At 35.8% G+C, this 26,228-nt stretch overlaps 1 protein-coding gene across 3 annotated transcripts in view; it reads left to right on the top strand.

Moving 5' to 3' along the window:
* atp13a3 (ATPase 13A3) overlaps window positions 1-26,228 on the top strand; it is a 47,412-nt gene that overhangs the window by 5,409 nt on the left and 15,775 nt on the right. For 2 of the 3 annotated variants that reach the window (XM_079856482.1, XM_079856484.1), the window contains exons 2-22: window positions 3,427-3,512; window positions 12,658-12,745; window positions 12,832-13,005; window positions 15,118-15,294; window positions 15,418-15,488; window positions 16,450-16,533; window positions 17,716-17,785; window positions 17,911-18,045; window positions 19,471-19,543; window positions 19,783-19,914; window positions 20,849-21,031; window positions 21,162-21,319; window positions 21,491-21,679; window positions 22,640-22,701; window positions 22,815-22,965; window positions 23,077-23,193; window positions 23,991-24,017; window positions 24,108-24,261; window positions 24,355-24,475; window positions 24,608-24,732; window positions 25,822-25,994. In XM_079856482.1, coding sequence (XP_079712608.1) covers window positions 12,695-12,745; window positions 12,832-13,005; window positions 15,118-15,294; window positions 15,418-15,488; window positions 16,450-16,533; window positions 17,716-17,785; window positions 17,911-18,045; window positions 19,471-19,543; window positions 19,783-19,914; window positions 20,849-21,031; window positions 21,162-21,319; window positions 21,491-21,679; window positions 22,640-22,701; window positions 22,815-22,965; window positions 23,077-23,193; window positions 23,991-24,017; window positions 24,108-24,261; window positions 24,355-24,475; window positions 24,608-24,732; window positions 25,822-25,994 — 2,427 coding nt within the window. In that variant the 5' untranslated portion in view covers window positions 3,427-3,512; window positions 12,658-12,694. Of the gene's footprint in view, window positions 1-3,426; window positions 3,513-12,546; window positions 12,746-12,831; window positions 13,006-15,117; window positions 15,295-15,417; window positions 15,489-16,449; window positions 16,534-17,715; window positions 17,786-17,910; window positions 18,046-19,470; window positions 19,544-19,782; window positions 19,915-20,848; window positions 21,032-21,161; window positions 21,320-21,490; window positions 21,680-22,639; window positions 22,702-22,814; window positions 22,966-23,076; window positions 23,194-23,990; window positions 24,018-24,107; window positions 24,262-24,354; window positions 24,476-24,607; window positions 24,733-25,821; window positions 25,995-26,228 lie in introns of all 3 variants that reach the window. The other variant, XM_079856483.1, reaches the window with a different exon arrangement.

The raw sequence follows: 26,228 nt of genomic DNA, 5'->3' as shown, positions 1-26,228 counted from the left end.
TATAGGCTCTTAACTGGATAATTGCTAAAGGAGAAGATAAGAACCTTTCTGGTAGGCTATGCTCGGGTTTATCTTGCAGTGATATTGGCTGTAAACTGTAAATATCATAACGTGATAAAGTTTTTCTTGGTTAGACACTAAAGTGTATCAAAATCAGATGCGTTTGTTGAACTGCTCATTTGCACCTTGTTAAACAGGATCACAGCAGTTGGATAACGATCTGTGAGAATTTCTCATGGGCAAGAGCTTTAAAATGTAAGGAGGTTGTCCTTTTTTTCTTTCTTTCTTTCTTTCTTTCTTTCACTACTTTGATCATACTTTCTTGACCCGAGTTATTGACCGCAATCGGATTAGAGGATTTTTCTGCGCTGTCCTTGACTACAGAAGAATCGCTTCAAAAATGCATGAGAAAAGCACACATTTGTTTTTCTCTGAATCCCGAATGATGGCAAGAAATGTGCCCATGAATTAGTGAAGCGCTCGTCCAGCTAAGAGTCAAGCAGCTTTGCCCTGTTGGTGTTTGAGATTCAGATGTTTTTAGAGTTGGCTGAGCTTTTTCAGTAAGCTTCTTAGAGGACTTTGAAGCATATTTCCTATTAATTATGTTGAATATTAAAGCTAACATTTAATGTACAAGTTGAATAACAAATAAGTAAATTGAGGACCTGAAAGAAACATTTGAGGAACAAGATTATTCTGTAAAAGCCAGATCCCCCTTTTCCTGTGTTTTCTGCCCAAATACCATAGTAACTACTGTTGAGTAATTTTTTAAAATATTTTTTTATACAGGTTCTGTAAATTCATAATGAGAATGGGTTCTCCATCAAACTTTCAGAATTGTTTTTCCCAAAACATTTTAGGACTTTGACAGCTACTGTAAGTTACCACACTATTTTAAAAATGAGAAAGTTATTATTATTTCTTTTTTTTTTTTGGTGGAAACTTAAACCTCTCGAAAAATGTACTATGGGAAAATCAAGTTTATTGGCCTTGGTAAAATTGTGATATTCTTTTAAGTACTTTGCAAAACCAAGGAAATGACATTTTATTATGACTATTGCTGTAATCAATTATTCAGTACCATGATATATACTGTATATAGGCCTATACGTAGTGTCATCGCTTTACTATGGTACTACCACAGTATCTCAGGGTTTTTAAATCCAATTTTTAAGGGTTTTATTGGTTGTTTTGGTTCAAAGTCCATCCACAAAACAACCTCAATATTCTTACATTTAAAATTATGTCCGTTATTGACCTTGGTTAAATTGTTATATTCTTTTATATTATGTTATCTGAAATACTTTGGAGTACTAGATGATATTTTTATCATTCAGTACCACAATATGTATTTGGTGTCATCGCTTTACTATGGTACAGCCACAATATCTGTGGGTTTTTAAATCATATTTTTAAGGGTTTTATAGGTTGTTTTGGTTCAAGGTCCAAAATTGACATCCGTCATCCACAAAGCTCAATCTCAATAATCTTATTATAAAATGTCCATAATGGTGTGGTTTTATATATGATGTTGAAGACAGTCTGATGAGAAAAGTGAGGGATTATGTTTCTTTTTTTATTCAGCTTGTGTGTTTTGTTGGACTTTGTGAGAAACTTGTGAAATCAATACTGTCCTCGTGGATCAAATCAACTTACCAGCTCGTTTTATAAAGTCTGATTTGAATTTGTGTTCATGTAACTTTTATTTTTTTCCTCACCGTTATCTAATTTTCTCCTGCTCTTTTATCTTTATGACTTTAGAATAAATCATGCAACAAAACACGCCTTTATTGTGACACATTAACCCAACGGTTAACTCCATTGTTGAAGGCCATCTAATTATTAAACCCTTACTGTCTATCTTACTTCTTATCAGCGAATATACCATGAGACTTTTCCGTCATTGTTCGAAAGGATTTTCCTCCTTAACTTTTGAACACTGTGATACTGGAGTCATGCTGTCCTAAAGAGGAGTAGAGTTAAGGTCAAAGCGATGGTGACCCAATGCAGCGGGAAACAAAACAGGCTGTGATTAAGAAAGAATGAAGAAAGCGCATTAAACCCAAAACTTGACAGCAACTCAATACTTTGTCCTCCGAAGGCTTCCATGAATTATCGTGAGGGCCGTCAGTAGGTCATTCCATATTGTTAGCTGTTATCTTCGACTGGGATTTCACTTCTGGAAAGCGTTTGACTGCTGAAACGGCTTGTTTTGATGTACGCCCCAGAGAGCGTTCTTGTGAAACTGGCTGTAAATGGAGCTACCTGCACAATACTGACTCAGCGGATGCAGCTCTCTCCGAAAACTTTGAAAAACAATCAGTAAGGATATCAGACAGCTGAAGACATCCATGCATGCAAGATGAGCTTGTCAGACAGGCTTTGTGAAATCTAGCTGTCAGACTTTCTTAACTGAGCCATTCTGTATGATTTGCTGTTTGGTTTCCAATCACTTTCACTGTTGAGGCAAAGACAACAATGTTTTTTTGGTAGCGCATTGAGGGATTTATTCGGTAAATGTGTTTCCATTGTAGTTTGTGCGTGTCTTCTTATTGGATAAAAAATGTGTCCCTCTCAATTGAGCGCATTTTTTGAATGATTGGCATTTCCATCCATTTTTTTTTTAATGCAATATCCCAAAATGCACATAAAAATAGGTGGATGGAAACATAGCTATTGACGCAATTTTGATTTAATTGAGTAATTTCCCCCTCCTTAATTTGTGTCCAGGCTAAATAAATGAATATATATAATAACATTTGTGCTCAGAATCAATAAATGACTAAATATTTATTTATTTGCATCCAAAATTAATAAATATTTATTTGTGCTTTTAATTTTTTTTTTTACACTTTATTAATAAGTGTACTGTAAGTCACTTTGCATAAAAGCATCAGCTAAATGATAAATTAGTAAGTTATGCAAAAGGCTATCCAACCAATCAGGTGAAGTGTAGCAGTGGAGCTCCAACTCCCTCAGCACAGGATGGCATGGTAACCTCTCTGAGCTTTATTTTATTCGGTCTTTGTGCAAATATAGATTCAGATGTTTTGAATAACACACTTTTGGAATATAAATTTCCAATGGGCTTTATGCTGCGCTGTGTGTTGTGAGTTGTGGCTTATTTATATTTAAGTTCTCAGTTTACCAGCCAGACACCGTTTGTTTTATTAATGTACAGAGCTCTTTTTTTATGTAATTTCTTCAGTGTCTGTGTTTCCACGTTTAAATCCAAGAAACCGCTTTGAAACGCTGTTCACTTTAATGTTTTCTCTCACTGCGAGCTGCTTATAAAGACTCTGTAAATCTTTGAAAATGTTCTTCACATGTCTGATTTGAGAGAGCTGCAGAACGCTTCCATTAAAAGACTGAAGGCTGTGTGATTCATGGACTTTAATTAAGATTTCCTCTTTTGTTTCCTCTCAGGAGTCCACGTCTGCGAGAGCGTACAAAAGAGAGGCCTCTTTATAGGTGAAAGGATTGCCCAGGGCCACAGCGCTCAGAATCTGAAGGTAAGGGAATGTGGATGTGCACAAAATCATTTAGCTTTATTCCTGCAGTTCCCTTACACCTTGTCCTAATCAGATGCGATAAGATTCCTGCGATAAGCAAGGAACAAGCAATTTGCGACTACAAGACATTACACAATCAATCAAAAATCACAGCCAATCAGAAGAGTGTGTGGGCGGAGCCTCTCTGCAAGCGCGCTGCACTCGTAACAAAATGGATTAGTACATATTCAAAATCATAAATATTACACAATTTTAATATTATTAAAGGGGGGGTGAAATGCTCATTTTCATTCAATCTCCTGTTAATCTTGAGTACCTATAGAGTAATATTGCATCCTTCATATCTCCAAAAAGTCTTTTGTTTTATTAAATTTGTAACAGAAAGATAGGCTGTACCGAGTCTTTCCGGAAAAAACCGAGCGGCTGGGGGCGGGCCGTGTGGGCGAAGCTTAGCTGTGCTAATGCGCCAAGCTAGTGACAACACACAGAGACATTTGTTCAACAAACAGTTTTACTCACCGTCCGGTTCCAACGCACGACCGTGAACCTTTATCATTGTGACTGCTCGATCCTTAAGCATTAGACGATCTGCAAATCCATGGATCTGGGCTTTGTTTATAAAACAATCATCGTCGAAATGCAGGGAACAACAGTCTTACACAACTCCGTTTATGCTCAGGAAAACAAACTCCATCCACGGGTTCCTTAACGCTGGGTTCTTTGGGAATCTGTGCAGGGTTGTCTTGCCCTGGCAATCAAAAACACACTTCTTTGGTGACATTGACTTCCCAAAAGCCGGGCAGGGCGCTTTGATGGCGAACTGCTTTCACTCTCTTGCTCTGGTCTACGAGTGCGCGCGCGGCCGCGATCTTACCGGAGAAATGCCCTTAGGACCCATATAAGGAAATTCCGTTACATCTGACGTCACACATACCCATACTCGAAAAAAACTTTCCGAAACTTGTGACAAACCGGAAGGAGTATTTTTGGAACAAAAATACTCCTTCAAACGTACAACTTAGTTTTTGAAACTTTGTCCATGTTTAGCATGGGAATCCAACTCTTTACCAGTGTAAAAAACTCAGTATGCATGAAATAGCATTTCACCCCCCCTTTAAAACTTCATACTGAGTGACTGAAACAATCTTTGTTTCTTTCCTAATTTATTTTCAAGATCCGAGGTGAGTTATTCATTGTCGCTTTCAGTATGGCCACACAAACTCACATTAGATGCTTTTAACATTAAATAAAGCACATAAATAGTACCTGAGCTTATTATTGTCATATGTTGTTGTTCCAACCATGACGTTGCAGAAATGGAAACCATTTCTAAAATAGAATCGTTGGATATCGCCAGCGCAGCTTCATCAATCTGGTGCACTTTGAGAGTTCAAAATTAAAAGCTCCAACCCATATTCAGTGTGCAAACTCTGATTATCATTGGAAAGATGTATTTTATTGCGTGTTGCAATGTCATGTTGCGTCTGGTTAGGACATGGTGTTAGAAAGAATTCACCTTCCTTTGATTACATTTCTGCTACTCTTTTCCTATAGGCTACAACAAAAGCATATGATAGTAACCAGGAGCTGTCATGGTCCAAAAAAGACAAAAGCGGCCCTTAGAAGTATTCAGAATGACTAGTGTATTATATTTAAGTCTTCTGATGGCCTTAAGGTCAAGATAACAGCTGTCAACAGTCTTAAAGGAATAGTTCACTTCAAAATGAAAATTCTGTCATTAAGTCACCGTCAAGTTGTTCCTAACCTGTTTGGATTTCTTACTTCTGAGATATTTTGAAGAATGTCGGTAACCAGACAGTTGATGGACCCCATTTATGACATTGAAGTGAACTATTTCTGCACTGAGTTGTAGAACTTTTTGGAGTAAACTTAGAAATGGGAGTTCACACCTAGAATGATAAATTTAAAGGTAACTTTAATGATGGCTATATTATTGTCCACACCAGCGCACAATAACAATCTGTTTATTGTAACCACGCGCTGCACATTTGTTGTCTGCCACTTTAAATGCTCAAGGTCTTTAAAGCAGGATGGATTCTGTGTTTATTGTTCATCAGCTTGAAAAAAAGTGATTCCAATGATATCGTTCATCTGAGCTGTTGTGGTTTTGACTATGTGGTGTGCTATTGGTTTTGATTTATAATAATTTCTAAGACTCTTTGTCTTTATCATCCTTGGTGTGATCGGACCTAAATGTTCAGTGAGTGACAATTTTGAGGTGTAATGGAAACAAAATTACACAATTCAGTGATGTTGGATAATGTCTGAAGACTAAGTCTTTATCAAAGCTACTGAAAGGTACATTGTGTTTTGACTAACAAGTTGCTACATACTGTTGCATGGTGAGGCTTGTGTGGTTATGAAATCGTTACTGATTTGTATACATTGTGAAAAAATTGTTCCTTCATTTTGTCAAGCAAACAAAAAATTGTTGAACCACAAGAACTTACAATGCCAAGTTTGGTGATGAGGATCCAACTAACAGGCTGTAGAAACTCTAACCTTTTCACTTAGACAAACTAAGAAAGTACTACATTACTATTTTTTTTATAATGCTCAGCATAGCTTAAAAACAAAGATCACTGAACTTGGACCCACAGGTTAAAACATTATTTTTGAGTTTGTAGAACTTATTATATTATGTTTGATAAAAGCACAGGCCAATTTTAAGTGATGTTTCAACAATTTTTTGATAAGTTGAGTTTACTCAAAAAAGTTTTTTGGGGTTTCTCAACCTCAGATTTTTTTATAGTGTATGTAGTGAATAGAGATGTTATATATTGTAATCTGCTGAGAGTAGAGATTTGTTTGAGTATTGCTCAATATTGACGTTTTTTGAGCCATGTATCGGATCAGCAAAAAAAAAAAAAAAAAAAAAAAAAAAAAAAAAATATATATATATATATATATATATATATATATATATATATATGGGAGGGGGGTGTAACTTTGCTTTTCATTTCATTTATTACTTAAAGCTCACATTAAGTTCTTCGATACTACATCAAAAACTACTAGCCTATCTGATAAAGTTCAAACATTATTAAAAACAAGTGAGCAGTCATTAATAAAATAAGAACAAATACACAAATTACAAGCAGAGATGAATACTAAATAACAGTTACAAAGTCTAACAGTAGTAGCCTATTCAGGTACAGAAATGAATAATTAAGCCTAAATGTAAAACAACATTTTTTAACACTATTTGTTCACTGTAGAAATTAAATATAGTCTCATCTTTGTTAAAGCTGCATTTTGTTGTTTTATTTTTAACATTAATGACACTGAATTTTAGGAGTGTGCTGTCACTTTAAGACAGACTGCATGGTCCAAAAAAACAGACACACATCAGGTTTCTCAACTGTTCACTTATGACATAATCGAGAAAACTTGCGGAGACGGGTATTTAGATATCATTTTGTTTGTCTGTTCAAGGGCAAGTGCATGCGAAAGAGAAATCAATTCGGTGTCCGAGCGCTGTCTGAAACGCGCCCCCCCCCCTCTCTCGCTCTCGCTCTCTCTCTCTGCGCGCGCCCCAATTTTTGCCTCTTCTTCCTCGTTTAAAATTGTTTGTGTAAATTGGCAAGACAAAGCAAGTCCAAATTATAAACTTTCACTCTATGATGGTTAAATTTAGCAGTTAATCCGAGAATCACATGCGTGCTGAACCGTGGGGCCTGGTCCATACGGATCAACTGCGATCTGTTCCAGCCCTAGTTTTAAGCCAGTTATGTATATCTTTTGCTGTAGTGTTTCAGTTGGAAATATCAGTTTACATTTTCAAACATTCATTCTGCCATTAATTGTAATAATCCAGTGAAATTTTTGTACTGTCTGACAACAGCCAGTGCTCCACACAGAGATCTGATCTCACCATCATCGAGTCCGTCTTTGATTACATGAAGAAACAGAAAAAACTGAGACACTAAATCCAGAAGAACTGTGGCAACGTCTCCAAGACACCTTACTCACTTACTCCAGCTCTGGCTCTTGCTGATATTAATTGGTTTTAAGATAGTCTTTTTGTGACTGAAAGATTGTCTGGAAAAAGTGTCTGCTAAATAACTGCTTGTGTACTTTTCAAGACACATTGACGTGGGTTGAGTAAATAGGCCTGTCAGGTTTATGATTGCGGTGTTTCCTTGTATTCATCGTACAGTCTGCTCGAGAGGAAGGAAGAAAAAAAGTGCAGCATGTTGGATTCACGATTTGCGTCTAAATTGTAGCTGAGAGCAGAATGTGACCACATAGCAGCTGCTCTAGAATGGTAGGAAGGGCTCGGTCCTGAGTTGGGTTTCCCCTTTCCGTGGTGTGTTGTACGGGTGCGGGGGACTGATAAGATCAGGGAGCAGTGACACCCGTCTGTCTAACACACACTCACACACTTTCCCTGTTTTCTGCCATGCTGCCTCCCTGCTGCCCTATTGTTGAGGTGACCACACCAGCATGGCACTGGTTTCCTCCCTGGTGTCCCTTCTAAGCAGGTTTCAAAACCTAGTGAGCTGCCTTCTAAAGGCCCCCATACACTCACAGCAAAGTTTTTTTTCAAGATACACTAACTGACTATTGCTCATATTTTTGCCCTTATTTGCAGCCTAGGCCCTGTTTACACCTAGCCTGGTCCCTTGTACATTTCATTTGTACAGAGAGTCTGGCCACTCTCCATTGACAAGCGTTAACTTCCTTGAAGGCGGGTACTCTGTTGAAGTTTAAAACTATTGGATCTGCCCAGAGCCACTCTGGATCTGCCATAACCAATCGCTAACGTTTGGTCGTGACGTATGTCTACAACTCAAACTAGCGCACCTCAACGTCATCGTTCTCAGCCACTCCCTCTGTTCTCTGATTGGAACGCCAAAAAATTGTCCGGAGAAAACCCAAGAATATACCACAAACCCAGACGAAGTACTGAAGGAAAATTAAAATTAAGCGAAAGTACGTAGGAGGGCGGAGCCAGGCTAGTTTACACCTGGTATTAAGATGCGTTTCGGGTTGATCGGATCACAAGTAGATGAGGGAGACATACCTGTTTACACCAGGTGTTTTAACCTGTCTCTTTTGTCCACTTTTCAACCCCTTCTGTCCTGATTTCTTTGAGGGGAGGGTCTATTGGCGGGTCTATATAATCCAATGGACAAAATCAGCTTGTGCAATTTACATATGAACCTGCTTAAAGACAACAGAAAAACAAATGGAGAGCAGTAGCTTTCGTTTCTGCTCTGACAGCCGTAAGACCACTCCGAACTATGTGAGTGCGTGTTAGAAATGAGGAAAGGTTAGAGTGATTTTTGTCTTCAAACCAAACTTAAGTTTTAACCAATTGGGTCTTCAGCCAACAAAGTTTATATCCTGTCTGGTTAGCGCAGAGAAGGTGGTCTTTTGTGGCTGTTCGAACACATTCGACCACATGAGCGTTTACACTACTAAAGCAATCCGGTCGAATGTGTTTGACTACCTCTGGAAGTGGTAAAAAGTGGACAAGCACAAAACATCTACCCTCACTGCGTCTACCCACCCAAGACCGCATCCAAATGCGCTTTCTGTTGTGACTCAGCACAAGAAGTCGTTACAACAACTACTGCGGTCATCTCCTGCACATCCATGCTTTTCATCTGTCATGCATCTTCTAGCAATGAGGTGCGTTTTTTCTTTGTGAGTTTGTTGTGTTCGAAACGATTTAAAAGTCTTGGAGTGTATTATGCTCAGTGTATGATGCCCAGTTTTTCTCGAACCATTTTCAAAGTCATCAAGTGTACGATGCCTAGCGTTTTAAAATCTGTTCAGATTCCAGCCTTTAGGGGTAAAAAGAACTTTGAAATACCTTGTCCGCGGAATAGTGTTAGCGAACATCCCGACACTGCTGAGATGGTCCTCACTGCAGAACACGAAATCCAGGATGTAATCACCTTACATATACCTAAACCTACCCATCTCCACCCCCTGATCCCTAAACCCACCCCTAAACCTACCAATCCCCACCCCTTAGATCTGGATCCAACTCCGCCCCCACCACTTCCGGGTCCTAATGCTCTTATCAGATGCCAAAAGCAAACAACAAACGGTACTACTATACACACACATTGTGATGTAATACTAACAAAAAATCCTAACCTTTATCTCCATACTGAAATCCCTAATGGCCAGTCAGTTTTTTAAAGCTTAGCTTAAATGTGTGAAACAAGTAGAAGCTTGGACACGGAAACAGTATTCCATATGTCATGACAAACAGATAGCATTGTGCAAGTCATAATTATTTATATACCATTTTATACGATATATTCTCAGTGTCGCTTTCAATTAGAATTACTACTTCAGTTTCTACTATAAAGCGGCTCTCCAGTGTGTTCATGTTTTTTCTGACTTCGACTGACACATGGAGGATTTGGAGGATACATGTTCTTAATTCAAAATAATTCCACAATGCATGTTTAATTTATTTTTTTATTTTAATTTTAGGGTGAAATACTTGGACATGTTCTTGACAAGCTTTATGGGATTCACCCATACAAAAGATAATGGTGAATAAATATATAGTGTAAATGGTAGGACTAGGTTATAATACTTTTATAACATTGCCAACTTTAATTGCCAAGACTTTGTTTGGCTGGTGGTTTGTAATGAGAATGTGGATTGGCCAGTTTTTCTAATGATTGTGAGAGCTGGAAAGAGCCACTTGAATGATTGACACCAGTGTTTTTCGCCGATCCCCAACTCCTTCCTCAGCAAACAGCTTCGGTTACACACACATGCACAAGGACGCTGTACATTCCTGTCACTCTTCAAGACAACTGCAATCGCACAGTCATGAAATTCAACCATTAATCTCTTTCATCCTCAATGTTTTTTTTGTTTGAGCACTGAACTTAATCTGTTCCACAGCTTCACTCCACGTATAGAAAGTGTTGCATCTAAGGTCCAAAATGGACGCCCAGTAAGAACCAGTTTCAGTTGGGTGGTTACTTTGTGGTTTGATTTTGATTTGTAAGAATAATAGTTTGACCTTCGCTGATGTAAATAACCCAGGGATTAAAGTTCTCCATCGCTACAACGGATTTCTGTTAATTGCAGCAAGTATACGACGGATTTCCGTCAATTGCAGTGTTCTCGCATGTCCTTATGTCTTAAATTCACTTTTCATCATTTTAAGGCTGTTAAAATGCGTACATTTCTTAAATAGTGTAATAAATGTCTTAATTTCAGTTTGAATTGGTCTTAAATTAAGGAAAGATGAGGTGTATTCACTCTGCTGAGGGGGATGTGATCAAGTATTCTACATGTTTAATAAATATAATTACACAAAAATGTCCAAATGTAGTGAACAAGCCGATAGAGAGAAATTCACATTTTACATTTACATTACAGATTACATAGGAGAGTAGTCAGTTTCTATTAGTTGAGCTTTTTATATCCGCCTCCATTTCCTGAATATATTGTGTGCTATATTTCTCATTTATTAAATCTAGGCAATTGGTTGATGAAACATCGATTAAAATGAACAAAACGAAATTTATTTTAAAGAAAGGCTTTATACAAAACAAAACTTAATGAAGTGTTCAAAATCATGTCTGACCCACTCCATATGTCTCCCGAATCCCGATATATTGTGCATCTAATGATCCTATCTTGCTCGTGCCCAGGGCCGTACCCACCATTGAGGTCCCCGAGGTCAGGACCTCGGTAATTTTTCGAAGTGCATACAATGAAGGTTGTGAAATAATTGCCTAATGTTAACTCAACTTTGCTTTGGTGCTGCAATGATATTGCATATCGCCACGATAACCGACTTCATCTGAGCTGCTTTAGTGGCCGTTCACATATTTGCGCTCTCACGTTCGATATTTTAAAGTAGATGCGTGAAAAGTGCGCCCAAATAGAGAGCGACGCCGTCGCAACGCTCGCTTGTTTTCCCAGGCAAGGTGAAAAAAATCAAATCAAAGTAGGCTCTAGGGCTTTATGTCCCACAAACCCCCATAGCAGGATCACTAAGGACCTCGGTATTTATAAAATCCTGCGTACGGCCCTGCTCATGCTGTTCACTTTTCATATAATCAACATAGACAAAATTTTAAAATAACATTTATATTATTTATTTATAATGGCTAGGTTAAAAACTGATTTTATATTATGTATAGTGTGATATTAGCTCACTTTTTAGCAAAAGCTCTGTTGGCTTTTATTATTTGAGAAATAAAAACTTGTGTTAAAGTTATGCAAATGGTTAATTATTTGTATGACTACATAACAAAGAGTCAAGTCTTGTAAAAGCATTAGATTGAAAACATTGAAATTTCATAAAGTGTGTAAATAATAGAAACGCAGTTCAAAATGACCTTTCTTTAAATGCAGATGTTCTTTGAGTATTTCATTTGTGAAGGTAAAGCATGTACTCACTACACTCCTAATTACAAGAAGAAACTGTTCTTAAACTGGGTGTGTGACAGGCTGTGGAATGGGGTTTGGCCGAGGAAATATTTTCAGTCAAAATACTTTTTTTTTTTTTTTTGCTTTAACCCTTGAACAGTAAACACTTTGAAAAGTCAAAATGTAAAAAGTCTGCAGAAAACATCACAACTTGGATGTCTTTGAAAAAAAAAAGTCCTCTGTGGAGAATATTCACAGGATGTCTGAATCATGTTTATTACTATTTGCTTTAAATCTATAATTGTGTGACATAATTCTCAAAATAAGGCGCAAACATAAAAATATGAGCAGGGTTGGTTCTAATGTGAAACTAAGGTGAAAGAAAATACTTAAAAATATCTAAATAGCAAATTCATCTACCATTTGTAGGTAAAATTACATTTTGGACCCTGTGCCTATAAATCTCATTCTGTTTAGAGGGAAATTTTTAATTTGTGTTTGATTGTCAAATTGCCGACTGGTTTGACAGCTGTTGTCTTGCTCTCAGACTCTCAGCATGGTTCTCAGCTGTAGTGCTCAGGATCGTGACTCACAGGAAGTTCTTCTCCGAGTGTTTGTGTTTACGTGTGCGCATGATTGTGTGTCATCTCAGGTCAGCTGGTTGTCAATACAAACCAATGGTATAACAGCTGTTGTTGGGCCTCACACAATCCTTACTGCACTACGCACACACTTAGCGTGTGATCTCTGCGTGTGTGTGCAGGAGCGCAGCAGTCATCCAGCCAGGACTGAAGATCAGGATGGAGAAGGAAGACCTGAAGATTGTCAACAGGGGTTTGGAGGATGAGATGGTATGTATTATTTTTGTTTCTCCTTCCTTTTTATGCTTTTTTTCCCCTCTTATATACAGTAGCTCATTGATTGTCTTTCTGTGCAGGAGTTGAGCGGGTATCGGCTGTGCCGATGGAAGCTGGTTCTGGTGGGTTTAGGTGGTCTCTGTACAGGCGGTTTTCTTTTCCTGCTGCTCTATTGGATGCCTGAATGGTGTGTGAAGGCCACCTGCACACGGACTGCTGTCAGAGACGCAGAAGTCGCCCTCTTACGAAGCACTGTATGTCTTAAACCTCTACAAAACTTTACAAAACCTTACATATTATTATCGTTTTGAATCTGGATTGTATCTGGAAATTCTTAGAGATTCTAGATTGCATTTATCTAAAATATTTATTGTAATACATACTATAAATGTTATTAAATATTACAATATTATTTTATTAATAAGACAGGAATGCCCTTAAAGAAATAAACAATAAATAATTATGAATATTAAACCTAGAGACATTTATTGACTTATTAATCCAGGGCTTGAATTTCGGCGCGGGATTGCGGGTATTGCGCATAATTTTAATCATTCCCGCAGGTCTCCCACTTATAATGCGGGAAATTCCCGCAAACATTGATTCACTTTAGCATGTAGGTTGTATTGGTAAATTAATCCACACAGATTATAAAATCAAATCAGTCATTTTAAAACTGTCTGCGAGACGCAATTTCACAAACAGTGTGAGTGATTCAGCGGTGCTGCGTCTTCTATCTCTCGTCTCTCAAAATGGGTTGCACAAGGCAATTGTTAAGCGCGCTGCAGGCGGCGATAATACACACTCGCGTTTCGAGAGTCGGGATAGACGGAATTGTCACTTGCATAATCGGGCCAGCATTGCATCATGTGTAACTACAGTCTGCCATTTGCACGTCTTTTTAAGTCTTACCAGTTTAAACATTCACGTGATTTTAAACTATTCGGTAGCCTACTTGCGCGCTGTCTGAGAGATTTTTTTTTATTTCTCTGCACACATACATAGAGTAAAGCCGCCTCACAAACAGCTCGCGGGTAACATTAACAAAAGTTGTTTTTCGTCGATTATATCGCTTTAACAGTCAAAAAAATGTGAAAATTCTGTAAATTTTCGGTCTTGGTGAGTATCCTCTAAACACAGTCGGTTATGTCTTAAATAAGCATAAATCGCACGTGACCGTATAATGAAAACCGGATCCGTGCACTAGCTCTTAAAGGGACAGCAGCCATATGTGTCTGTCATTAATTTGGTTGTCAAAACAACAAAACATAGCTTTCATTTTAAGGAATCAGGATTAATAGCCTATGTATTTAATATAGTCAGGACTAAAATACTACCCAGTGTTATTTTACATTTGATTACTTTATTCAGTCTCTGTAGTATTTCTGAATACTAGTGTTAGACCTAAGCAAAAACTTTTCTCTTTATTGGTATCTTTATTCTATTGTATTTATTTGTGCTACTTTTTTCAATTTAATTCAAAGATTGAAATCAAGCTTCCTTGTGTTGTGTAAATTCTTAAGAACAAAATTACCCCATTGTAAAAATGCAATGAGTGAACATACATTTCAAGGCGAGATGTAATTAAAAAAAAAAAAAATTCTAAACTTCCCCCCTCAAATTAAAACACCCCCCCCCCCCCCCCATAAGATTCACATAAGGGGGGATTTCCCTCCCATTTTCCTAAATGAAATTCAGGCCCTGTAATCTTAGTTGTTGTTTCAACATTTACTAATACATTATTAAAATCAAAAGTTGTATTGTTTAACATTAACATACCTTAAACTAACATGAACAAACAATTAACAGTTTTATTTTTATTTAGCTAATGCTAACAAAGATGAATAAATACTGTAACAAATGTATTGCTCATTGTTAGTTTGTTAGTTAATGCATTAATGTTAACAGATAAGACCTTTTTGTAAAGTGTTACCGCTTTATCTGTGCACGTGCCTTTAGGCAGAGGAGTTTATGAACACTAAATATTTCAAATACTTCAACTTGATAGTCTTTAACATAATTCTGAATTACAGAATGCTTCAGACGTCATGTTCTTCAGTGGTAGATAATACTTAACTCTGAGTCAGCTAAATATTCATAATTCTAGTTCGTCAGTGTGCTGTATGTCTGTGTTGTAAAATGAACTTGGCAATCAAGTACATCACTTGTTAAAGTGAAACATCATTCACACATTTTTTACTAAAATGACTTTGGATTTCTTTAATGTAATGCCACATTCCTTTTTTTATTCTTAGGCTTTGAGAAGTTGCCTGTAAATGTTTTTTTTTTTTTATGTTCATTAAGATTACAGTTTGTTTTAGTTGTTGCCATGTGTGTTTGGGTATAATCTGTTTGTTTGTCCATAGGATGAGTTTAAGCGCTGGTTTCGAGCGAGGGTTCGGATCATTTTGGCCCCTGGGAAGAACCCTTACGACAACCTGGCCTCTCAGACCGCCTCCCCTCAGGCCAATGACCACGCCCACAACCCCTCTGACTCCGCCCCTGAGAAAATCACCAGGAATCAAGGGGACCAGCATGTGCAGGTATTATATGCACAAACAAAATCTGTCTTATCCTTCCTACACAAATTCTAGTTTTTACAAACTAAACGATATAGTTAAGCTTCATTGGTGACTGAATAAGTGTCTTTTCTTTTTGTATTACAGATACGTTATTTTACCCTCCACAGCACTAAGTACTTTTGGAGCGACACCATACACAACTTTGAAGTATTGAAGTAAGGAAGCATGTCTGATTATAGCTCCTGAATCTTTAATGGGTAGCTCAGCCAAAAATGAAAATCCTGTCATCATTTACTCACCCAAATTGTTCCAAACCCATAAGACTTTCATTCATCATCTGAAACACAAATTGATATTTTTAATTAAATCTGGGAGATTTCTCTCCTTCTATTGAAAGTCTATTCAGATGCCAGGGTGGGGGGGGGGGGTATCTTACATTCTGATTAATATCTGTATAGCACAGCCAGTCATATGTTTGTATACATTTGGTCCAACATGTGCTGTAGAAAATGCTACATGGTTTAATAGAAATTCAATAAAAATTGTTAAATGAAAGTCTATTCAGATGCTTCAATACGTTTATAAAGAGATCGTAATAGAAATCCATAAGGATCGAGTGTTAAGGATCGCTTTTCCAACATCGATCAGCAAACAATGTTTACAGGATTCAAATTTGGTCACAGAAGCTCAAGCAAATTCGCTTGACTTGCGAGAACCAATGAGGTTCATTCTCGTGTTACGCAGCATGTTTAAGCTTCCGCAAGAACCAATGAGGTTTGTTCCTGCAAGCAAGTACGGTTGAGCTTCTGTTTATTTCCGCTGGCGCTGATCAATTCATATGTGAATAAAAGCCTAAATTAAATCTGTTCATCATATAAAATGAAGTCTCTTCATAAGACTTGTACTAAACTGCTCAATTCATATGGATTACTTTTACAATCTCTTTATGAGCTTTTTGGTGAATAGACTTTCAATGGAGGGAGAGAAATCTCTTAGATTTAATTAAAAAATATCTTTATTTGTGTTCCGAGGATGAACGAAAGACGGAATGACATGAGGCTGAGTACTTGACAGAATTCTCAATATTGTGTGAACTATCCCTTTAAGATTAGTGAAAATGTTACTCTGTGAATCCTTGATACTGTTGTTAAAACTATTGTCTCCTCTGCTCTGCAGAGGCCTGGAGGATCTGAGCATGACCTGCTCATCCGTTCACTCAAAGCACAGTGTCGGACTCAACAAAAACCAGCAGGAGTACAGGTGAAACCTTTGGCTGAATTTGACATTTTTGGAGGTAAAGGCTCAGCAAAAAGGTTGTCCTGTCAAGGTCACCAATGTTGGCCAACATAGATGAGGTTTTGTCGAAATTACCAAAGTAATTGGGATGGACTTGGAAGCATCATTTTAGATGGATGGAAACATTATAAACAAATCACAAAACGCCATTATTTTCTAGCAACAGTGTTTAAAAATCCACTGTTTTGTATACTATTTTGGTAAAACTTCACAATAAGGTCTCATTTGTTAACATTGGTTAATGCAACTAATGATACATGAACTAATAATGATCAAAATATTGATTAAACTTTATTTTAAGGTGTCCTTGTTACATTTTAATAATGCAATTAAGTACTGAGTAATATTAATTTAAAATATGTACTTTAGGGTAGTTTGGTTTCAGGTTAGTTGCTTGTAATTATGCATATTGTACTGTTATTACTATAGTAAGTACATGTAACATTTAACATGGACACTGTAAAATAAAGTGTTAACATATTTTATTACAGCATTTATTAACCCTTGTTAATGTTTGTTAATAAAAATGTTTCAATTCGTGTTAGTTCGCAGTGCATTAACTAATGTTAATAGGTACTTTTGATCTGAAAAAGTATTAGTAAATTCTGAGATTATTGTAAAGTGTTACCAATATTTCTAAAATATTTTCAAATATATTTCCACACATAAAAAGTAGGGCTGTCAAACGATTAATCGCGATTAATCGCATCCAAAATAAAAGTTTGTGTTTACATAATATATATGTATGTATGGAGTATAATTATTTTCTATATATAAATACACACACATGCATATATATTTAAGAAAAATGTGTTATTTATATATAAAATATTTATATATAATATAAATTATATATAATATAAATATATATACACTGTATATACATGCAAATATTTCTTAAATATATACGTGCATGTGTGTGTATTTATATATAGAAAATAATTATACACCGTACACACATATATTATGTAAAAACAAACTTTTATTTTGGATGCAATTAATCGCGATTAATCGTTTGACAGCCCTAATAAAAAGATGTCACTAATAATGAAATGTTTTGTGGTGAGGCCATCCTAATTATTGAGCCCTGAACTGGATTGCACTGACTGTACAAATCTCACTTAGTCCTTTTCTTCTCTATTTTAGGAGATTTTTTTTCGGACTAAATGAAATAGACGTGAAAGTGCCTTCTCTTTTCAAGCTGCTAATTAAGGAGGTACGAGTGACATATGAAACTGACCCAAGCCGGAGAACGGCATGACACAGCACTGCTGACTCTGCTGTTGAGAATATGTCTTCTCGGGAAATAAGTGAAATGAAACTTCTCCATCTCTTTTTCAGGTCCTCAATCCTTTCTACATCTTCCAGCTCTTCAGTGTTATCCTGTGGTGTACCGACGAATATTATTACTACGCAATGGCCATAGTCCTCATGTCTGTCATATCAATAGCTACCTCTCTCTACACTATTAAAAAGGTAAGCAGGCTTGTTAAACTGTTTGCAACAGCATTTAAATATAAATATTTTATTTCCGTAATGATGTATTTTGAGTGGAACGGAATAGGGAGTGAGTGACATAGGGCAGAACTTGATTTAAAATTTTGTAATAATACAAAATTCACCAATAATAAGTCAGTAATTATTTTCACGTTTTGGCCATTAACTAAAAAAATCTAATGGATCATTAGAAATCTATGCTATACAAAATAATTATTTTGTATATATTTATAAATAAATAAAATATTTATATAATATTTTTATATAAAATCTTTACATGCTGTTTTGTATCATTTATTTATATATATATATATATATATATGTATATATATATATATATATATATATATATATATATATATATATATATATATATATATATATATATATATATATATATATATATATATATAACTTAACTTAACATATATATATATGTTAAGTTATATTTATATATATATATATAAACTTAACTTAACATATATATATATATATATATATGTATGTGTGTGTGTGTGTATATGTATATATAAAATTGTATTATAATGTCATTTTATTAAAGACAAAAATGCCTGAATAAAAAAGAAATGATGTTTTGGCCTGTATTAGTCTAGAATTTTAATATTGACCATTATAGGTTATTTTATTTTTTTCAAGTTTATTTATATAGCGCTTTTCACAATACAGATTGTATCAAAGCAGCTTCACATTATTAAATTAAAATAATACATCAATGTTTGTTTCTAGTGGAAAACGTCCACGTTTGGTAATGCTGATCAATAGTATTGTTGATTGATTAATTAAATTAAATATCCAAAATATTAAAATATAATATTTTGTATAATGTGCAACATAATTATTGTACTCTATACATACAATAAATGTTGTACTCTATACTATTTTAAATTTAATTTTATTAAATATTTAAATACTATTAAAAAACAAACAAACACTGATATGCCCCTAAAAATAAGTAAATAAACTAATACTAATTTAAATATTTCATTTTTCATTTTCATTAAAGACAAAAATTCCCCAATAAACAAACAAACAAACAAAAATTTGTCATTTTATTTTACAAAGCTTTTACATTTTTAAGATCTGTTTTATGTAGAATATCAAGCACTGACGAATCATGCATATTAAAACTATAGACATTTATTGTAATGTAACATTAATGTAACAATTTGATTACTCTAATATACGAGTATGAAGTTGGATTTTAGAGATATCAAGCTTAGCTGTTAGTCATAGGGCGTATCCAAGGTTAGAGTTGATGCTAATTTTCTGATTGCGTAACTGAGATATGCTAACAGTTAATGTGTGCCTATTAGATTTACTGTGCTGCCTGCACACGCAAATGTTTATTTGTTCTTCACAGGAACATTTTCTTTTGTTTTACAGCAATATGTAATGCTACACGACATGGTGGCAACACACAGTACTGTTCGAGTTACGGTCTACAGGGGCGAAAACGGTACGGCTCAGAGTGAAGAAAATGCTTTTTCAGTATATTTGTAATGATGTACACTGCTGCAGGCCTGGGTTACCTGCTTCAGGGAGTCTGATGTAGTGGCCAAAGTCACGATGACTCAGCACTGTGCAAGGAAGCATGGGTAATAAGTGATCTGCTGAGACAGACTGGTTTTATTTCACTGCTCGCTCTTCCCCACCCTCCCTCCCTCCCTCTCTTTGGCTTCTGTTTTTGCTGTACAGAAACGGAGGAAGCCCTGTCCACAGACTTGGTCCCTGGTGATGTCATCGTCATCCCCAGCAACGGGATCATCATGCCCTGTGACGCCGTGCTCATCTGTGGAACCTGCATTGTTAATGAGAGCATGCTCACAGGTGATTGGCTGCATCCAACTGTGATGTCATAACAACCGAGCCCACTAGAGAGGGGCAATATAGCTTAAATTTGATGTATATAAACTAACTATAAACCAAATTTGCTACTGAAGTTTACATTGGAGACGCTATTAAACATCTGTATATAAATGATATGGTAACACTTTACAATAAGTTTCCATTAGATAACTTTAGTTAATGCATTAATTAACAATGAGCAATACATTAATTGTATTTATTATTCTGTTATTGTAAGTTAATACATTTACAACTGTCCATTGTTAGTTCATGATGGCTAAGATCCATTAAATAATATTAACAGATTTATCTTTTGATTTTAAAATGTGTTCGTAATTGTTGAAATGACATTAACATTAGCATAAATGAATTAATGCTCTAGAAGTATTTTTAATTGTTAGTTCATGTTAACTAAAATGGGTATCTAATGTTAACAAATCTAACCTTATTGAAGTTTTATTAAAATTGTAATAAATGTTTGAATTAAAATAATAATAATGTTGTTGTGATTAGGATTAAGTTAATAAATGTTAAGAATTTCCAGTAAAAGTTTGATGATAATATGAGCATCATCCTAATCAACTTTAAATAGTGTTACAGATTTCATTTTATCTTCTGTTTATTATTAATCGCTAATATTATCATTTGTAACAGTTATTTCTTAATTGATCATACCGTTTATTATGTGAGTAAAATAAAGTATGGGTAAAACTATTTTACAGTGTCATTGTTACATGTACTTACCATAGTAATAACAGTAAATTATGCATAATTACATGCAACTAACCCTAAACCAAACCTAATCCTAACCCTATAGTAAGTACATGTTAATTAATATCAGTGCTTAAATATATAATAACACTGGAACAATGACGCCTTAAAATAAAGTATGTTTATTTCCATGTTCTCCTCTCAGGTGAGAGTGTTCCGGTCACCAAGACGGATCTTCCGAACCCTCAGCAGAACAAGAAGGGTGGGGATGGTGACATGATCTACGGCACGGAGGAGCACAAGAGACATACGCTCTTCTGCGGCACGAACGTCATACAGACCCGCTACTACACGGGAGAAATGGTTAAAGCTGTGGTAGTGCGGACAGGTTAGAAGCCAGAATTACTGCAATGTATCGTGGGATATATCTGATGCTGCCTTGCATTTGGTACCTTAGTAGACAGCATAATTGTGCTGCCTATCTGATGCTTAAAATGCAGTTTCTTTTTCTCTTCTAGGTTTCAGCACTGCTAAAGGGCAGCTCATCCGGTCTATCCTGTACCCCAAACCCACAGACTTTAAGCTGTACCGGGACGCCTACCTGTTCCTGCTGTGCCTGGTGGCTGTTGCCAGCATCGTCTTTGTCTATTCTTTAGTCATGAAAATCATAAATCAGGTTTGTATCCATCTTTACTGTCTTAAAAAGAGCAGCGTCACGTTGTTGTGATGTCAGTCCCTCTTAGTTGTAGGATATATAACAGAATTTGTGTAAATAGGATGCAGCTTTGAGCATAATTTTAAATGATGTAAATGCTAGAAAAATTTGATTATGATGTGTACTCTGCAGGAACCAGTAAAGGAAATCATAGTCAAGTCTCTGGACATTATTACCATCACGGTGCCGCCTGCGCTGCCGGCAGCCATGACAGCGGGCATCGTCTATGCTCAGCGGCGTCTCAAGAAAGTGGGGATATTCTCCATCAGCCCTCAAAGAATTAACATCTGTGGGCAGCTGAACCTGGTGTGCTTTGACAAGGTAAATGTGGGAAACTGAAGTCCTTTTTGGGTTTGGTGAAACCTGAAATAGTGGAAAATTAAATAAAAGTCAGATATTCTGGATGATTTTTAAAAACAACTCTTCTTTAACACACTCATTACCATTTAATCGGGTTATTTTTTATAAAACTAGGGTTAATTCAAGTAAATTAGGGTGACATTTTGGCACCTCAGTGCCTAATAATAAACTGTGTTCCTTAATTCACAGTATGTTTTTTACAATACACACCGTGCAGCGTTACAGAAACTGCATGTTTCTATATTACAGAGTGATCTGTTATCAGAGGTGACTGTCAAAGTAATGTCCATATTTCAAAAAATGTACAGTTCTAAGATAATACAAATCCTGCAGTTAGCTAATATCATGTATTCATTTAAGGAAGAAACAGTGAGCTCATTAAGTAATTATTACAAGCTGTGGACATAATGAGTAAAAATACCCAGTTTAATTATTAATTTTATAAATTATTATTCTTATACTTAATAGTTATCTAATAATTTAATATTTATTTAATAATTTCATTCAAGTTTACTATTAATAACAAAAAAATTGTTTAATAAACTCTTACTCTTTATATTATTATTACTACTACTACTGGTAATTTCAATTTGCAATAAGGTCTCATTTGTTAACATTATTTAATAAATTACTAACTAACAATGAGCAATGCATTTGTTACAGTATTTATTAATCTTTTTTAACGTTAGTTTATAAAAACAGCTGTTCATTGTTCATGTTTGTTCGCTGTGCAGATTAACTAATGTTATAAATGGTAAAGTATTACCATTTAAACTATTATTTATGTATTAGTGCTATTGATATCAATAATATCAACATTAATAATATCAATACAATAATGATAATAATAATAATAAGAAGAAGAAATCAAGGCTTGCTTTTTAGACATTTAAAATATTGTATTATTCTGTATAATTTCAGACAGGCACCCTCACAGAAGATGGTCTGGACATGTGGGGAATTCAACGAACAGAAGATGGCAGGTAAGATAAACTAGATAAACCAGAACATTCTCAGTTGTTTTTTAAATGAACATGGAGGAACCTTTAATTGTCTTTTTTTGACCAAAGAATCTCTCTTCCCTAAACTTCCCTAGATTCCACCATTCAGAAGAAAAAGCTGATGATAAGAGTTTAGTAACAACCAAGTTTGTCTCCTGCATGGCCACCTGTCACTCCCTCACTAAGATTGAGGGCCAGCTCTCTGGAGATCCACTCGACCTCAAGATGTTCGAGGCCACAGGCTGGGTCAGTGTCTGCTGTGACAGGAGAACAGATTGTTTTGTCCTCATTCAAGTTTTGAAACAAGTTGTACTTGTTTTTAATTTGGGTGTCACTCTGTCTATCTATGGTCTTCAGATCTTGGTGGAAGCCACAGAGGAGGAGACGGCTCAACACGACCGCATTGAACTCACTTATGTAAAACCGCCAAATCAGCTTCTGCCGCCACCAGTTATATCACCTGAACAGGACATGGTGAGCATTTAAAAATCTCATTTATTCCTGTGATGGCAAAGCTGAATTTTTGGCTGTCATTACTCAAGTCTTCAGTGTCACAAGAAACTCAAAGGTTTTCACGGCAACCCGTCAAAATAAAAGTTTGGTTTAATGTCAAGAAATTGTGACAGAAATATATATATTACTGTTGTTTAGCTACGTCTCAAAAAAATATAGTTAATATTCATTTATTATTATTAGTGTTTGTATTATTACAATTAATATTGTTGAATAGAACCCATCACAATTGTTCTTTCATGTTTTAAATTTAACAGAAAAGCTCTTCATTTGATTGCCAGAAAAATGTAAAGAATTTTAACCCAGAATATTTTTGGAGAAAAAAAAAAAAATTAACAGAAATGAACAAAAAAAAGTTTAATAAATTGTTGTTTTTAAGAATTAAATTAATTAGACATTCTTTTTGATTATTTACGTTGAATTAAACCATTAAAATGGAATCCAGAAAAATGAAAACGGTAAAAACGGAATTTAAAAAAAAAATTAAACTGATTTCATAGGGCCCTAGCTCTGACACGTTTGATCAATTTATTGCGTCCTTGCTGATTTTATATATATATATATATATATATATATATATATATATATATATATATATAAAATCTTTCTGACCCCAAGTTTTGCCCATGAAGCTAGATATAATTAATGTTTTACACATGTTTGGTGAGCATTTCTCTGCTTATTATAATCTAAAGAATTTGTTTAAAAATATCAGTGTATTTAAAACATTGTTCTGATCTCTTGTGGTTTCCTTTCAGGAACTGTCAGAACTCTATGAGCTCTCGGTATGTACAAAGGCCATTATTTTATGAATTTATGAATTTCATTATGAACGAATATGGTTGTGTACATGCTTTCTGTCGTTTCTCGTGCAGGCGTCCTATATGATCGGTATTGTGCGGCAGTTCTCCTTCTCCTCCGCCCTGCAAAGAATGAGCGTGGTCGTTCGTCAGATTGGAGAGAGACGCATGGATGCGTATCTGAAAGGAGCACCGGAGGTTGTGGCAAGCCTGTGTAAGAAAGAATCAGGTGAGTGGAAGTTCCGCCCATTATTATCATCTTTTTCTGAATTTAAAATCAACATTGGAATTTTTTTTTTTTTTTTTCCACAACGCACCACAGTACCAGAGGATTTTGCAGAGGTTCTGGAGGACTACACCAAACAGGGTTTTCGGGTCATCGCGCTGGCACACAGACGACTAGAATCCAAACTTACATTTCACAAAGTGCAGAACATTAACAGGTAAAGTTTAAACTTCATTAATCTCTTTACTAAGGTCTTTTATAAAATTATTTGCATTGTTATGCTGTGACTTTTATCATGTTGTGCCACTATGTGTTTAATGCCAAGTTGTGTTTGGTTTCTCTTTTACAGGGATCAAATTGAGAAAAATATGGATTTTCTGGGTTTGATTATCATGCAGAACAAGCTGAAAACAGAAACTCCAGGGGTTCTGGAAGATCTACGACGTGCCAACATACGCACCGTTATGGTCACAGGTAAACAAGACTTTTTCCTGGCTTGCAACTGTGTAATTTCAGGAAAAACTGGGAGTTTAATACAGTTCCTGAATATTATTTTCAAAAGGTCATTTTAAAAATGCTTATTCACATACATTTTATAGAATACCGTTCAAAAGTTCGGACTCTTGAAAAGTCTTTAATGCTCGCCAAGGCTGAACTTATTTGATCAAAAACACAGTGAAAGCAGTGATATTGTAAAATATTATTACATTTTAAAATAATTGTTTCCATTTTAAAATGTATTTTTTTTCCTGTGATGGCAAAGCTGAATTTTCAGGACCATTACTCCAGTATTCAGTAACACACGTTTCTTGATTTGATGCTCGAGAAACATTTCTTATAATTATCAATGTTGAAAACAGTTAATATTGATAATATTTTTTTGGAAACGGTCATACATTTTTTTTTTCAGGATTCTTTAAAGAATTCAAAAGAACAGCATTTATCTGAAATAGAAATCTTTTATAACATTATAAATGTCTTTATTGTCATTTTTTGCTGAATAAAAGTATTTCTGACGCCAAACTTTTGAACGGTAATGTACATGTGCTACCCATGAAGCTAGATATAATAAATGTTTTGTCGCAGTTCTGCTTGGGGCCTTTCTGACAGGATATTCTGGTTCAGTTACTTTCTGTTTACCTTATTTGTGTTAGTTTGAAGTGTTTGAAGATGGCAGGGCGTTTAGAATGATCGGCCGTGGTCAGACAGACAGGAGTCTGGGAGCTTTGAAGCTTAATTCATTAGGTATTCCTGGAATCTGGTCTAATAAGGTTCTCAGCTCTCCAGATTACCAGCCAAGCGGTCCAAAGTTCAGACGAGGCTGAATGCAGCATTGTGAGCGTAAGCAGATTGAGTTTGTACATGACCCACGCTTACAATCATGAGGAACACTGGGTCATTGCCAGATATCAGCCATCATCACTGTTCACTTACAAAAAAGTACCATTATAATGGATGTGTACCAAGGTCCAAGAGAATGGGGTTTAAAAATGACACCTTTAGTGTATTGCTTTTAGTAAGGGTCTCTTTCTTATTTTCTTCATCTTTTCCTCTCTTGCGCAGGTGACAACATGCTGACGGCCATCTCTGTGGCACGAGACTGCGGCATGATTCAGCCGCAAGACCGAGTCATTATTGCCGACGCTCTGCCCCCTAAAGACGGCCAGGCTGCCAAGATCAACTGGCACTACGCCGACAAACCCGGCAAATCCTCGAACAAGCCCACCAAACTAGAGGTCAGTGTGCCGTCTACTGGCCAGAACCTGTCACTGCTGTCACAACAATGTTACATGTGAAGCTCTATCATCAGCTTTTTTTTTTCAGCTTGTCCTTTAGTAAAATCACTTTTACAGTAGGCCACTTACAATGAAAGTACTCAAGGCCATACAATATACATACCAAAAACCTTTGGTAAATGAAGTCTGCATGAAACAGAAGTCTTTTCTTCAGTATGGTTATATATATGTGAG

This window comes from Squalius cephalus (genome assembly GCF_949319135.1).
Source record: "Squalius cephalus genome assembly, chromosome: 22".
NCBI lineage: Eukaryota > Metazoa > Chordata > Actinopteri > Cypriniformes > Leuciscidae > Squalius > Squalius cephalus.
This window is presented reverse-complemented; position numbering and strand designations above follow the sequence as displayed.